This window comes from Herpailurus yagouaroundi, unplaced genomic scaffold (assembly GCF_014898765.1).
Source record: "Herpailurus yagouaroundi ecotype Mexico unplaced genomic scaffold, PumYag 162, whole genome shotgun sequence".
NCBI classification, from domain to species: domain Eukaryota; kingdom Metazoa; phylum Chordata; class Mammalia; order Carnivora; family Felidae; genus Herpailurus; species Herpailurus yagouaroundi.
The window spans coordinates 26,542,322-26,559,096 of record NW_024412403.1 but is presented as its reverse complement, the minus strand read 5'-3'; the positions used below and the strand labels follow the sequence as shown (position 1 = coordinate 26,559,096).

Below are 16,775 nucleotides of genomic sequence, written 5' to 3'. Positions count from 1 at the left end.
ACCTAAAAAAAGTCCCCCCTCCTCAGAGGCAAGCCACGTTAGATTGGCTCCTTACCCTGCTCGTTGTGGGGTGTCCGTCAGTCACTCAGTTTATCTCATTGCACTAGGTCAGAGGGCAGGGGCATGACCTGTGTTCTTGTTACAGTCCCAGTGTTAGTTAGCTTGTGGTATGTGGCAAATAGCAAATGTTCAGCAATATTGTGTGGCTAAAAGTTTGCAGCTTTTTTACCACTACGCCTGTGTATATGACGTAGCTCTCATTGGTTCCATTTCTCTCTCTCTCTCTCTCTCTCTCTCTCTTTCTCTCTCTTTCCCTTCTCAGCAAATAAAGATGGTCCTTCTAGTGATCATTCCAGTAGCCTTGTCTCATTCAGTTGTTAGTCTAAAGTTAAGCTTCTGCTTTATCTTTGATCTCATTGTTCTGTTCCACTTTAGTTGCCAAAGGTAACAATCACCGTGTTCCAAATACGCTTATCTTTTGGAACTTCTTTTTGGTTCTTTCCCACACTGTTAACTTGCTCTTCATTGACTTCTACAGAAGGTCTCTAAAATGTCAACCTTAGCCAAGATTTGGCCCATAGTCCTCTTCTTTCAATCTTAGACCTGGGTGACCTCATCTACCCATTACTGTAACCTCCAAGCAGTTGCTAATGACTTAAAAATAGTGCCAGCTCAGCCTACCTCTCCTTTGAATTCTGGGCCACTGTTTCCAACTGCTTAACATTCACATTCCATCCGAATGCACTTTAGTACCTTACACTGTGCAAGTCTGGAGCCTAACTCATCTGTTAATTAATTGATTAATGATCCAATCATTCAAATATTTATGGCCTACTATGTACTGTGCCTGTACTAGGCGCCCTTACAGTAGTAGGTGCAAAGGTTTGATAGGACATTCCCAGCAGATGGTACAGCTTTTGCAAAGTCACGGAGTTCTGAAAGGATATAATGTATTGTGAGAGGTGAGAAATTCAGTGCATTAGAGCATCTAACCAGCACTTCTCAAAGTTTTGATGTGCGCCTGAGTCTTTCTTATAAGAAAATATGGGGTGAGGCCTGAGATTTTGCCTTTTAACCAGTGACCCACACTGTGGGTGGGTGAAGATCTAAGGCTGTGCCAGGAGCTTAGTAGATGAAGATGATGGACAGCTGTCAAGTGCTGCCACCCTCCTTGGTGGTACAAAGAAACTTGTGAAGGCATTAAAAAAGTGAGATTATACACTGAGATTATTCTCTTGAATGATGAACCTGGAGGCAGTTCTGGAGGCAGATAGAACCAATAGATCTGATACAGGAAGCTATCTGGGATGATCTACACATGAGCAGTCCCTGTTAAAAAAAACAAAAACACAAGAGTTGTGTTGGGCTTCCTCTGGTGTGAAAAGTTTTAAGGGAAGTGCAGTGAAACCTGATACCTGGTTGATTGCAAGAAAAAGTTGGAGAGAAGCAGTAAGATTTCTGGCTTTGGGAGAATGGTGAAGTCACTAACCAACAGAGGGTAAAGAAAAAAGGAGCAAGTTTTAGGGGAAATGACCAATGAGCTTAAGTTTAGACAGGTGATATTTGAGGAGCCCGAAGGGAATGGAGGTAAAAAATACCTATTAGGAAGATTGAAACAAAGGACTGGATCTCAGGAAAGACAAAGTTTGGTGATAGAGAATTGAGAATCACCACTGATAGGTGGCATCTGTGTAAGGTTAACCAGGAAAAGCTGGTAGGACTAGGAGAGATGGTGAAATGTGACACTGGAGAGCATCAACATCTAATAAGTAAACAGAGGGTGAATAATAAGGAGTGATGGGGGGGCGCATGTAGGAGAACTATGGGATGAGGGTATCCCAGAAACTGATGTAGAAATGAGGCCAGTGGGTCTTACCATTGGGAGATTATTGGCGACATTCAGGAAGTTCTTGATTCTATAAGGAGGACAGTTTTCTGTAGGGGATAGAGTACAGCTGGATATTCATATATTAAGGAGTGGGCATCAGGTAAGTAAAGAATGAAAAACACGCTTAACGTTTGCAGTTGTCTTGACAGTGAAACATTGCACAAATGACCTTCATTCCAAGGGAGAGTAGCAGAAGCTAAGCAGCTAAGGACTCCCTTACCTTCCAGCCACCCAGACTTAGAACCTTGTTCCTTATTTTCCTTTGTGCACCATTTCCTCCTTGTACCTTAAATATTGGGGTTCCTCAGTTTATGGCTTCAGTTAGCGTTTATGTCTTGACAGCTTCCAGTCTATTTCTAGTCTGTCTCCCAAGCTTTTTCCCCTCATTTGAAACCACCCACTTGACATCCCTGCTTCGACTTTCTGCAGGTGCCTCCAATTGAACCTGTCTACATAACGACTGTTCCCTCTCCCATTAAGTGGCTTTTTCAGCTAGCAAAATACCCAGGCAGAAAGCTGGGTACCTTACGGACTCTTCCTGTTCTCTCATCTGCTTACATCGAGTCACTTTCTAAGTCACTTGTATCCCTCCAGCCACTACTCGTAGTCCAGGTTATCACCTCTTAAGATGGTTGAAATAGCTTCGTTGGCCTTTGATTAAGTGAATTTTTCCCTACTCCAAGCACATTACATTACTGGAGTGTGTTCTAATGTTTGTCAGGTGGGCCTTTATTGTAATTGTTTTTCCTGACCAGACTGTACATTTCATGATTGTCAAGGATTGTCTGTTGATTCCATATTTTGTTCCCAGTGTATGCACAGCCCATGCTAATTAAATGGGAAAATGTTCTAGACAGGAATTGATGTTTGTTGGCTTGTGGAAAAAGACCTGGAGGGAAAGAGCACTTGAAGATCAAGAGTATGTTCCTCACAGAAGAGGTGAGCAGGGCTGGGCTCCGTACCCTGCACAGGCAAGCTGTGTGTGTCCGTTTTGCCCTGCGCTTGGTAATGGAGTGAATTTGTGTTAACACCGTCTCATTGTAATCTCCTGTTGCAGCCTGTTCTCCCAATCATGTTGTTTCTACCTTTCCTCTGTTTTATACAAATCATTATCAGGTGTAATTAAATAAAGGCAAGAATTGATAGTGGGAACTTTTGGTTCATTTATTTGGTGGCCAGCAAGAAATGGATAAAGTAACTAGCCCATGGGGTGCCTGGATGGCTTAGCCAGTTGAGTAATTGACTTCAGCTCAGGTCATGATCTTGCCATTCATGAGTTTGAACCCCACATCAGGCTTGCTGCTGTTACCCTGTCAGTGCAGACCCCACTTCGGATTCTCTCTCCCACTCTCTTTCTGCCCCTCCCCCACTCATGCACGCACACACTCAAAAAATAAATAAAACATTAAAAAAATACATTTGTAAAATGATAAAGTAACCCAGAACATAATTAAAAATTATGTAATTAAAAAGAACTTATGGCTTTATCCTGCTGTTTTTCATCTATCTTATATATTTTTAAGAAAACAAATCTAATATTCTAGAATAATTGTTACATTGGTGTTGGAATTAGACTGGTTTCTATTAGGAGTGTGGTGCGAAATATAAGTAAAAAGCAACAACCTCTTCTAGTGGTGGTTCCCTACTCATTTTCTACTCCACATTTGGGGGGTGGGTGCGGAAATGACAAACAGTGGAATGCGAAGGGGTTGGAAAACATCACCCTGGCATGGTGAAGTGAGCTGTTGGGGGAGCTGGTTTGGAGCTCATGGTTTGGTGATCTCTTTGGGGGTCTATTATTGGTATTGCTTTGTAAGTTGTTCAGTCTGTTGAATCCATTACGGTCTCTGTAAAAATGCAAAGAAAGCTGAAAATGTTTCTACATTCACTGGTGAAATGGTGACTTAAAGAGACAATTTCTCTTTTGTGCTTTTTCACAGGCCTTTTCTCTCACCTTTCTTCCCTCACCTCATTGACTCACTCTTCCTGGTTTCTAATAAAGAGTTAGCCAATTAGAGTTTAAGCATTAAAGGCCTTAACTTGACTCAGCATTATTTGCAATTTTAATTAGCAGTGTGCTGTAGAAGAAAAGACTGTGGTCTGCCCTGTTGACAAAGAGAAGGTAGGATAAGGGAGGGAGATAATAGTCTATTTTAGGGTAAGTATGAGATCAAGGCATGGTCTAGTTTGTCCTTTGATAGTTGGTGAGAAAAAGGATTAACAGTCAAATTAACCATTGTTAATTGGTTAACTGAGACAATGCAAATTTCCTGTGAAACTATGAAATCACTTTCATTCTTTCAGAGGTGTTTTATAAGTTGGAATGTGAATGAATGGCTTTGATTTAATTTACTTCTAAGACATAAAAATTTGTTTAGATTTTAAGAAGAAACAGTAACTAATTGTAATCACGACCTCACCATTTTATAGTGTAAATGTATGTTTTGTGTGAGTTTTACAGGTTTCTCCATAGGAAGGGTAGTTTGGCTGCACAGATCACATGCTCTCAAGGAATCTCAAGAAACATTCAGATACAGTGAATCAAATGTGTTCAGCCACATCTCTGTTAAATCCTTAGAGTGACTGTAGCTGACCCTCTCAGGCTCACTTGGATTCCCCAGGGAAGAGAGCTTTGAACTCTTGAATACCAGACGAGTCCCATGGGGGTTTTCCTTAATGGCCCAGACAAAAACTCTTGAGTATTTTGTGCCCTGGGTAGTTTGTATGGTAAGAATTGAGAAGAGTCTTTAACCTACTTGGTGGCACAATGTGAAATCTGATACTTTTAGAATCTACTGGTAACTCTGGGCTGGAAAAGTGATTGTACCTTTTTTTCCCCCTGCTAAATATACACGTATATTTTATTTCAAAAAACACATTATAGAAGTCTTAAATTTATATTTTACAATAAAAGATACCAATATATGCATTGTTTGTATAACTTCATGGACTGGAATTTGAATCAGTGCTATGTTGCGGTCACTATAGCCCATCACACTGAACCACGATGCATAGTTATGATGTACCATATATTTTTTTGAGTTTAGTTATTTTGAGAGAGATTGAGAGTATGCGCTCGAGCTGGGGGTGGGGGTTGGCAGAGAAGAGGGAGAGAGAATCTCAAGTAGGCTCCGAGTGTTGTCAGCAAGGAGCCCCAACGCTGGGCTCGAATTCTCGTACTGTGAGACATAACTGAGCTGAAATCAAGAGTCAGATGCTCACCGACTGAGCCACCCAGGTACCTTATTTTTTAAGACAATTTCACACCCATCTCATTTGGGTCTTCTGACATCCTTGGGGTAGGAAGAACAGTTTGTATTACTCTAATTTATAGGAATTAAGTCCAATAAATTGTCACATTGGTCTAAACAGTTCTGTCCAGTAGAAATATAATGCAAGACACATATGTAATTTAAAGTTTTCTGGTAGCCACATTTAAAAGGAAAAAGAAAAAGTGAAATTCATTTGAATATATATTTTGTTCCTTTTTCTGGCTTGCCTTAAGCATATCTATGGATGTTACAGGGGTGGTGGGATTTAGATGGAATTGGAGCTCTCGGGCTCCTGAGACCTACCAGGTTGTACCTTGTTAGAAATATTTGAGTCCAGAGTTGTGAGACAATACAGTTCTTCGGAAAATATATATTTTGTTTAACTCAGTATATACAAAATAGTTCCATGTGATCAAATTAAACATTAATAAGATTAAAAAATTTTTTTTCACTAATTCTCTGAAATCTGGTTAGTATTTGGCCTACACACGTCTCAGTTTGCACCAGCCATGTCTGAAGTGCTCAGTAGCCGAATGTGGCTAGCAGCTATCCTGGTGGTCAGCACAAGTCTAGAATTTGAAGCTTTAGTTCCAGTCACCTTCTAACATAACTAGTCTCGGAACATCCTGCTAACTGAACAAACATGGGTGTAGTGTTCTTATGAGATAATTATGTTATTATTTGTATCCATAGTATTCTTATTGGTAACATGCTAGCTAACTTTCTTGAAATTATGAGAACAATTGTTACCCATGCACAAAACTATATTAGCTGCCCTTATTCGATTGCTATGTGCATTTACATCTTAGGTATGAGGCAGAAAAAACAAATACATGCACCAAAATCACATTTTTAACTTGCCTGTGAGGGCAATAAATGCATTTATGGAAAGGTGGAAAATAAGGACAGAATGGCCCCTGATGATGGTTGCTAGGGAAATTTGAATTCACTTTGGGGTATTAGAAAGGAATTAATGCCAGTATTGAGGCAATCAAGTTAGACATGCTTACAATGGAGATGATTTTCTTATTGTAATGAACCCTTTTTTTCTTACCTTCAGGATTTTCCGTAAGGAGATAATATTATTTACTCGTTTTGCTGTTATATCTATTTCTTTGCTTTCTTACTTACTGTGAGCTCATCTTTTTAACACATTTCACCTGAGGGGTGTGTGTGTGTGTGTGTGTTGCCAAGTACTCACTTTTCCTGTTTCATGTTAATTAAAGGAAGGGAAGAGAGCCTGAGGTTTTTATGAGCAAGGAGGCAAAGGCAGATTTTTAACAACAGAGCGTATTCTGTGAAGGCGATGAAAGTATTCACCATGGCAATGGATCTACTTTACCCATAAGGCAAAATATGCCGTTTGCGTTTGTTTTGCCAGAGAATTCTAAAATTAGAAAACATGGGGAAGGTAACATAGTTCGACAAAAGGCTTAGACTTAATTCTGATTGCAGTTGAGATTTAAATTTCTTGAGAGGAGTATTTGTGTTTGTGGAGAGGGTGGGGGGAGAGAGGGTGGGGAAGGGTTGGGTCACAATCCAAGACAGAAAATCTGTCTTGCGTGTTTACTTTCTTAATTTCCCCTGGCTTTCCTTTATAATTTACGTTTTTCCTGGTCCTGGTTTGTAATATATATCGAATATTTCTTATTCAGAACTTCAATTCTTATGGAAGACATTTGGGGGTAAACAGATTATAATGTGTACATGTGGGTGAGGTTTTGTGCCAGATGCTTCAGAAGATGTGAAGAAGACACCATTCTGATACTGTAGGAAAGCTTCAGTTCAGAGAAGCGAGTCAGGCACTTACTCCCCAGCTCTGATTCTCAGCAGAGGAGGATGGGGATCAGAGTAGAAATGTTACGTGATATAAAAATGTATGGTTTTCTGGTTTTTCTCTTTGGGCCCCACTGGCTTCTCCACACTACTTTCCCCCCCTTCAACCTTGTGTCCTAGCCCTTCAACCTTGAGACTCCTGCCCTCTCCTTATACCAAACTTCTGGTTGCTTCTTCACAATGACTGACAAATGCCTTACCTCATACTCCTGTCCTGCCCCCATCACAGCATTATGTTTCATTTTTACAGTTCATTCTTCCACCATTCTTACATAGCAGTTCCTTGACCTCTCAAATACAGTGATTTTCTCTCTAGTTTACTTAGGTAACCCTCTCTTTATACTTTTTCCTCTGAAATCTTGAACTCTGTGGTCATTGGCACCTAGAGCTTTCCTGAAATTCTGTCATACCTTCTTGTATCAGTGAGACCTTCAGGCCTTTAACCACCCTCTACCCCACTTCTGGTTACTTTAAAACAAGAATTTCTTTAATAATCCAGGGTCCCCTGGTCAGACCTCAGTTCTCATCTCTGATACGGATTGATCTTCCAGGCCAGTTTCTTTGGTCCTGCTCATGGACTGTGATGCTCAGCTGTGTACATTGGAGAGACTTTATTGTCCACTTTAGCTAGACTTTTTTTTTTTTATGAGACCAGTGCTCTAACCCCTGAGCTACGGAGCCAACTTTTTTTTTTTTTTAATATATAAAGTCCATTTATAAAGCAGTGGGATGTGATTTTTTTAACAAAAACAAAATAAAAATAACTTTTATCTCTAACTCATTCAGCTCTTTTAAAATTTCTTTAAAAGTAAACCTTTTAGGGTTGTCTGTCTCAGTTGGTAGAGCATGCAACTCTTAATCTTGGGGTCATGAGTTTGAGCCTCATGTTGGGTAGAGTTTACCTAAATTTTAAAAATTAAGAAAAGTAAACCTTTTATCTCAAGTATGTCATTTATGCATAGAGAAGAGCAAAGTTTAGAGCATTATTTACAGGTGTACAGGTGAGAGCATTATCACAAAACAGAAACATCCGTGTAATTCTTACCCTGAGTAGGAAATAGAATATAACCCACATTTCTCATTTCGCAACAACTCTTCCCTGACCACACATCATACTCCGCTACTTTCTTTCTACCCTTGAGAGCCAAGTTCCTCAAAACAGTGTCATTTCTGTCTACTGACATATCTCAAGTCCCCGGCCTTTTCCAGTCACTTCTTCACTCTCTTCTGATTTCTAACAGTGTAGGTTAGTATTAACACTTTATAGAAATGGAATTATATGATATATGTTTTGTGGGGGGGTTTTTTGGTGTAACTTTCACTTATGTTTGTAAGATCATTCATTTTTTGTAGCTGTAGATTGTTTGCATTGCTACATGGTATTCTATTGTGTGGCGATATTACAATTGACTTACCCATTTTACTGTGGCTGGACATTTTTTTCCAATTTTTTCTATTGTGAAAAATGCTGCTGTGACTTTCTCATTCATATGTTTCAGTGCACATTTGCACACATTTCTCTACCTGTGAATGTTGTTTCTGGGGTCCCATAGATAATACCTGTGTTTAGCTTTAGTTGAAACGGCTGCAGTTTTCCAGAGTTAATCGTGCAGGTTGACACTCCCACCAATACAGTGTGCGAGTTTCCATTGTTCCATGTCCCCATCAAAGCCTTTTATCATTTTGGCTCTTCTGGGGGGTGCATATTGCTACATCCCCTTTTTTTAATTATTATTATTTTATGTTTATTTATTTTTGAGACAGAGAGAGACAGAGTATGAGCAGGGAAGGGGCAGAGAGAGAGGGAGACACAGAATCCGAAGCAGGCTCCAGGCTCTGAGCTGTCAGGACAGAGCCTGACGCCAGGCTCGAACTTGTCAACTGCGAGATTAGGACCTGGGCTGAAGTCAGACACTCAACCGACTGAGCCACCCAGGCGCCCCAGTGCCACATCATTTTTAGAAAACATTTTAATTCCGGAAATTTTCAAATCCATAAAACTAGAGAAAAGGGTATGGTAAGGTCAGTATGTAGATCTTTGCTCAGCTTCATCGACTATGAGCTTGTATCATTTGGACTCGTGGTACCATTCTGCAGTCTCTCACTTCTTTCCCCATTCCTTTCACAGGTATTTCAGAACTTGAACCTGCCTTCCAAAACCCTCTGCCCACATTTTTTTCTGCCTCTTTTATTCTAAGTAAATGCTGTTTGTCTCCTTTGTCACAGAGGAAATAGAGGCTATCAGGTACAAATTCCCTTAATTTCTTGTACCTTAGTGAATAAGCTTATCCATAATTGTACTGTCCTCTTAACTCCTTCCCTCCATTCTTATTTAAAGGTTGTCTTATTTCTTATTTTCTAGGCATCATTCTTTCTGGGGTCTTGCTCCTTCAGTTTCTGAGGGTTCTGCTCTGTGTATTTTTAAACCTCTTTCATTCTATTTGCTCTTTCCTTTTGACTTATATAAACATGCTCTACATTTCCCATTTCACAACAACCCTTCATTGACCACACATCATACTCTGCCACTTTCCTCCTACCCTTGAGAGCCAGTTCCTTAAAACAGTAGCCTTCTACTTCTGTGTCTAGTCACACATCTCAACCTTTGTAGTTAGCTGTATTCCACTGTAACTGCCCAAAGCCATCACTAAATCAGATTTGGCCTAGGTCACCAGTGATGTTCTTTTTGTCAAACCTAGTGGATACATTTCAGTGTCATTTATTTACAAAACAGATTTTAAGTTCGTCCTGTATGGAAGGCACGGCTAAGTGTGAGTGATAAAAGCCCCCACCCTGGGGCTCCTGGGTGGCTCAGTCGGTTAAGCGTCCGGCCTCGGCTCAGGTCATGATCTCGCGGTCCGTGAGTTCAAGCCCCACGTCGGGCTCTGTGCTGACAGCTCAGAGCCTGGAGTCTGTTTCAGATTCTGTGTCTCCCTCTCTCTGACCCTCCCCCGTTCATGCTCTGTCTCTCTCTGTCTCAAAAATAAATAAACATTAAAAAAAAAATTTAAAAAGTACCTTCCCAACACTACAGGAGTTTATGTCCTAGAAGTGACATAGTGTTATAGGATGCCAGTGAATTGTCATATTAGATGTTGTTTATTGAAAGATGATACCATGTTGCGCTAGAACTGTTCTAAAAGCTTTACATACATTCTTTTATTTAATTCCTACAATGAAGTAGGCATTATTACTATTGATTGTCATTTTATTTTTGAAAAAAATTTTAATGTTTATTTTTTGGGAGAGAAAGAGACAAGAGTATGATGAGCAGGGGAGGGGCAGAGAGAGAGGGAGACACAGAATCCAAAGCAGGCTCCCGGCTCTGAGCTGTCAGCACAGAGCCTGATGCGGGCCTCAAACTCACGAACCATGAGATCATGGCCTGAGCCCAAGTTGGATACTTAACTGACTGAGTCACCCAGGCGTCCGTATTGATTCCCATTGTAAGAGAGAAACACACGGACTTAAAAATGCTAGAAATTTACCAATCATTTAGTAAGCTCAATATGAATTTGAACCCAAATCTTACTTTGGAGTCAATGCTATTAATGGACAGAACTGTTTCCATAATTCAGTATGCAAATGTTTCAGAAATGTCTGCACATTTAAGTGAGCTCAGAACTACTTCTTTCTTACTACCTTTGAGTTGCAGAAGAAGGGGAGGAGATGGATGTCAGGGGAAGACTTCTTGTTGGTTGATTGATTATCTAAAATTAGGACATATTTAGATCTGAAGTAGACATTTTGGTTCAGTATCCTTAATTTATGTTTAAGCCCTAAAGAAGCAGCAACATGTTCAAAATGATAATGGGTTTCTTGTTATTGTTACTGTTTTGTGACAAATGACAACAGATTCCTAGTCTGGTATTTATTTCCTTGTTAAAAAAAAGGTTCACCCAGGGGTGCCTGGCTGGCTCAGTTGGTAGAGCATGAAACTCTTGATCTCATGGTTTTGAGTTCAAGCCCCACGTTGAATGTAGAGATAAGTTTAAAATCTTTTGTTTTAAACAATTTTTAAAGTTTATTTATTTTGAGAGAGAGAGGAGCCAGGCACACATGTGTGCGTGAGAGCAGTTGAAGTGGCAGAGGGAGGGAAAAAGAATCCCAAGCAGGTTCTGTGCTGTCAGTGCTGAGCCAGACATGGGGCTCTATCCCACGAACTGTGACATTATGACCTGAACTGAAATCAAGAGCCAGCCGCTTAAGAAACTGAGTCACTTAGAAATTTTGTATAGCAGAGGAAAGTGTGAACTTCAAACTCTCCTCCACCATAGTGATTGGAGTGGGGTCTAAAACCTCTTGTATTTCATACTGATTTTTAAAACAAGATGTCTGTGTTCAAGGGTGTTTACTGGTGGACTTCAACTCAACAGGATAAGTGTGGGAACATCTTGCTCTCCATAGTAGCCCAGATACCTCTCAGGGTCTTGATTTCTTCACTGTAAAATGGGGATAATAGTAGTACCTCCTTCAAAGAGAATTTAAAGAGTTAATATGTATACACCTTTAAAAAAAAATATGTATACACTTTTGAAAAGTGCCTGACACATAATCTCAGTCACTGTTAGTTATTGTTTATTGTTAAGATAAGGATTTCCCCATTTCCATCTCTGTTTATTTCCTGGGTACTTTTTATTTCTCCTTGGGAGTGGGGAGCTGAAAATTTATATTTAAAAAACTGCATAGAAAAGCATGTAAGTATACTCAGTGTCATTTTTCATTCTTAATTAACTTATCTGACCGTCAGTATTATTTTCTTAGCTCTAAGTACATATTAACATACTGTACTGGATAGCCCATATAGGAATTAAACCATTAAAACCGGTAGACAGCCAAGAGCATAATTTCTACCTTCCTGTAAGTGTTTTCTTCTCTCCTCCGGCAATATTGAAAGGCCTAGTTGGAGCAGTTAACTGATATTAACATATTTTAAATGTCTTTTTTTTTTCCCCCAGACACACTCACTATGTAGGTGACTTTTAAAAATTGCTAATTCTGAGGTGCCTGGGTGGTTCAGTAAGTTAAGCATCTGACTCTTGATTTCAGCTCAGGTCATGATCTCACGGTTCAGTTTGTGAGTTCAAGCCCCATGTTGGGCTCTGCACTGACAACAGCACAGAGCCTGCTTGAGATTCTCTCTCTCCCTCTCTCTGCCCCTCTGCTGCTCATGCGTGTTCTCTCTCTCTCTCTCTCTCTCTCTTTCCCTCCCTCCCTCCCCTTCTCGTCCTCTCAAAATAAGTAAATAAACTTAAAAAAAAAATTGCTAACCCCCAATCAACTTCCTCGTGAGAAGGAAAGTTGCCATAGGTTGAAGGTAGGATCAAGGAAATGATTTAAGAGTACAGCAGTTGCATTAAAAAAAAACATATATTTATTTAAAAAATTTTCTCAGGGGCACCTGGGTGGCTCAGTCGGTTAAGCATCCGACTTCGGCTCAGGTCATGATCTCGCGGTTCGTGAGTTCGAGCCCCGCGTCGGGCTCTGTGCTGACAGCTCAGAGCCTGGAGCCTGTTTCAGATTCTGTGTCTCCCTCTTTCTCTCTGACCCTCCCCCATTCATGCTGTCTCTCCCTGTCTCAAAAATAAATAAACGTTAAAAAAAAAAAATTAAAAAAAAATTTTTTTCAGTAAACTAGTACCCCCAATATGAGGCTGAAACTCATGAGCCTGAGATCAAGAGTCACATGCTCTGCTGATTGAGCCAGCCAGGTGTTCTAGGAGTTGCATTTTTGCACAGTTTGGAATATCTCAGTGAGTTGGTTGCTAACACAGGCATCTGTAGTATTTGTCATCAGACACACACAACAGAATTATACTTGTCCTGATCAACATGTCCCTTAAACATACCAGTTCCTGATTTACCCAGTTTATTTCTTAACGTTAAAATAGTAACCCTTGGGGCACCTGGGTGACTCAGTCGGTTAAGCATCTCTTGATTTTGGCTCAGGTCATGATCTCACGGTTTGTGGGTTTGGACCCCATATCCAAATCCACGCTTGTCAGAATCTGTTTCTTGGGATTCTTTTTCTCTCCTTCACTTTCTGCATGCACCCTCCCTCCCCCCTGCTTGCGTGTACACGCATATGAATGCATATGCTCTCTCTCAAAAATAAATAAATACGTTTAAAAAAACAGTAACCATTATGACATTTTTTGACATTTCTCATAAAAGTCAATATCAGGTGAATTACTTACGGCAATTGATGTTAAGGTCATCATAATGTACCTCTTCCCATGAACTCAAAGAAATCTGCAAGACTTTTGGAATGTAAATTTAAATTCTTCGCCCCCCTCCCCCAGTTTTCCCCCTTTTTTGTTAAGATTTTTGGAATGACTCTAGATATTTTGAAAGGCCATGCGTCAATATTTAGTGTTTTTTCTTTTTGCTTCATGTTGTTCTAAAGATGGTTGAAAAATAAGACTCTTCTTTAGCTGCAGTTGTGATTTTAGAATATTTACAAATAAAAGTTTTTCTCAATGTCTGATTTCTCTCATGTTAACATATACTATATGTAAAGTTGCATATGTGTTAATTTCTTATCAGGTTTACTAACATTTCTTGTAATGTTAGTATTAAAGAAAGCATCAGGGGGCACGTGGGTGGCTCAGTCGGTAAAGTATCTGACTTCGGCTCAGGTCATGATCTCATGGTTCATGAGTTCAAGCCCCACATCAGGCTCTGTGCTGACGGGTCAGAGCCTGGAGCTTGCTTCCAATTCTGTGTCTTCCTCTCTCTCTGCCCCTCCCCTCCTTATGCTCTCTCTCTGTCTCTCAAAAATAAATAAACATTGAAAAAAAATTAAAAAAAAAAATCAGCCTTTGCTCCCATCAGAACATGACCAGGTTTGTTCAGCTTTTTCGCAGCTGTATCTTCTGTGTAGGGGTCATTCTGTTCCTTTGCTTTCCTGGATACATGGTTTCCCATGGCCCCCCTTCCCATGCTTTTCCCATAAGGACTGATGGTCTTGTCTCCCATTAGTCACCTTTCCTCTTTCAAGCAGCTCCTTCACCTTCCCTCTGATCTGACCTTCGCTCTCTGCTTGAAGTTCAGCAGTTTTGCCCAATGCCAAGTCTGGGGGGTTATTTTTTATTATTAATTTTTTAATTTTTTTATAGTTTATGTATTTTGAGAGAGAGAGAACGAGAGAGAGAACGTGCAAACAAGATCTGAGGACTGAGATCACGACCTGAGCTGAAATCAAGAGTCAGATCTTAACCAACTGAGTGACCCAGGTGCCCCAAGTCTGGGGGTTTATTAAATTAGTCTTGGGACATACCCTCCAGAGATGAAGCCCCGAGACACTGTCAACTGAGTGAAAATATGTGTTTAAGGATGGGGCCGTATAAACAGTGTCAACAATAGAGGAACACATTGTGTAATGTAGAGGAGGGGGCAGTTCCCACTGTGAGGAACAGAGAGGAGGGAACAAGTAAGAGGTACTTTGATAAGTGGCTAGAGATGCTCTGCGTGGGAGAAGGTGGAGCAGGGAGAAAGTGGGCAGCATGTACAAACACAGTGCTCCACAAATATGGACTTTCTTATCTTTCTGTCCTCAGTGCTTCCACTGATTTCTTTGATTTCCTATGTATGATTAGCCCCAGACACTTTGACAGTTATAGTTCCATCTTTAATAAAGGAAGGTCTTAACTGATTTCCACCTTTTAGTCATATTACAACTTAAGTTTTCTCCACTATTTTGAAATAGACCATCTTTTATTTCTGGTAGATCCATTCTGTTTTCCTTCTGGTGTGAAGGTGCTTGTGTTTGTGGGTCGTGTTGTATTTTTTCTTTTCTTCTTTCTTGCTTTGGTCTTTAAAATCAAATGTAGGGTGCCTGGGTGGCTCAGTCGGTTAAGCAAACCGACTCTTGGTTTCCACTCAGGTTGTAATTTCGTGGTTTGTGAATTCGAGCCCTGTGTTGGGCTCTGCAGCTGGCACTGTGGAGCCTGCTCGGGATTCTCCCCACGCTCCCCCTTCTGCCCCTCCCCTGCTCATGCTATCTCTGTCTCTCTCAAAATAAATAAATAAACTTAAAAAAAAAATAAACTGTGAAATGTTCACTGGGGGTACAGGGTAGGAAGCACACAGTAAAGCAACTTCAGTAAAGCAGGAAAAGTGCTTATGATGGAGGACTTACCAGTTGCCCAAGATGTACATAGAGGACATCTAATTCAATCCATGTTTGGGCACAAGGAATGCTTCCTAGAAGAAGTGCCTGGACTCAGACATGATCTTTAAAATCCCGGTCCATATGCCATCACTGGTCAGACTTCACGTTTAATATCTCGTTGGTATACATAAAGACATGAAAAATATGTTTGAAGCTGTTCTCTTTGTTTCCCAAGTGATAGAAAAACAGAAAGCCTTCCTTCATTCAGCAAATTTGTTAAAAGCTAGCTTGTGGTTTTCTTACCTAATACAGTTAAATTTGTGTCTTTTCTTTAATAGCTTTTGTGTTCTCCATTTTTAAGACTTTATCCACTCAACATTATTGAAAATCCCTATGTTTACTTCTTTCTCTCTTTTTTAAAATATCAACCATAAGGTTTCAGTGAGCGCTTTTCATTTGCCTATGATTTTAAGATTGTGATAAGGAAAAGATCGCTGAAGACCATCCAGGTTAATGTGTAGCTTAAATTTGAAGAAGTCAGTTAAAGAAATGAAAGCAGAAGGGAAGCAAAAATGAGATAAAAACAGAGAGGGAGACAAACCATAAAAGACTCTTAAATACAGAGAACAGACTGAGAGTTCCTGGAGGGGTGTTGGGTGGGGGGGATGAGCTAAATGGGCAAGGGGCATAAAGGAGGGCACTTGTTGGGATGAGCACTGGGTGCTATGTAAGTGTTCTATTCCTGTAATCATTATTACACTGTATGTTAACTAACTTGGATTTAAATTAAAAAAAAAAAAAGAAATCAAAGTAGGTCATCAGTTCAAAATGTTGCCTTCCAGCTAGAGGAATGGAGTCTTCCATTATCTCCAGTTTTACTCCATTCTTAGGGTAGCAACAATTCTAATGTTTGGTAGGAGATGACCACATCAAGGCTAGAAAAATACTTGGGTGAGCTGGTGTCATTTTGATGCTGCAGTAGAAGGCAGACCGGGCAGAAGAGAAGCTCTGAAGATTCAAATGATTTGAAGTCTGGAGGTTAAAAAAAAAAGCAAGCAGAAAACCAGGAGATGTTATTTTAGTCACTGCCAAAAATGGGTTGTGATTCAGTTTGTTTACTTATATAATCCAGTGCTGAGCACTTATTCACTGGATTCAGTGAATACTTGTGGTTGATAATGTTCTTCTATGCATTTAATCACACTGAATATAAGTTTGAATAACATCATAAGATTTGTTATTTGATTTAGTTTTCAGACCATGTTTGAACCTGCAAGTAGTTTGTAAGTTAAATTATCGCTCAATTTGCTGCATGAATAGAATTGGGCAGCACATATTAGGAAAGAATCCCCGGAGACACGGCATGGGACCAAGTGTCTGCCTTTTGTCTTGTATTAATTTGTGACTGTTGCATACTTCAACACTTGAAAAACTATGCCTCTGTGCAAAGAGGACCCTTCAATGTTGCTAGGAAACCCAATAACTGTTTTGTACAATCTTGAGATTTTAATTCATTTCTAGTGCAACACATTGAAGAGCAGTTGAATGCTTTAAGCATTTTTTTGGAAAAAAATACTGAAAGCCATTTAAAGAGCTGTTTAAAAAAGTTTTTTTAGCAGCATACACATTAAGAGAATGTCAGTGTAAAGCAGAAATGGGCAATCAC

The 16,775-nt window shown here is 40.0% G+C and overlaps 1 protein-coding gene across 4 annotated transcripts in view; it reads left to right on the top strand.

The window, feature by feature from the left end:
• CXADR (CXADR cell adhesion molecule) overlaps positions 1-16,775 on the top strand; it is a 56,842-nt gene that overhangs the window by 3,168 nt on the left and 36,899 nt on the right. For 2 of the 4 annotated variants that reach the window (XM_040484146.1, XM_040484145.1), the window contains exon 1: positions 2,737-2,827. The exons of 1 other annotated variant lie outside the window; for it this stretch is intronic. In XM_040484146.1, the coding sequence (XP_040340080.1) occupies positions 2,752-2,827 (76 nt within the window). In that variant the 5' untranslated portion in view covers positions 2,737-2,751. Of the gene's footprint in view, positions 1-2,736; positions 2,828-9,124; positions 9,242-16,775 lie in introns of those variants that run through there. One more of the 4 variants, XM_040484148.1, reaches the window with a different exon arrangement.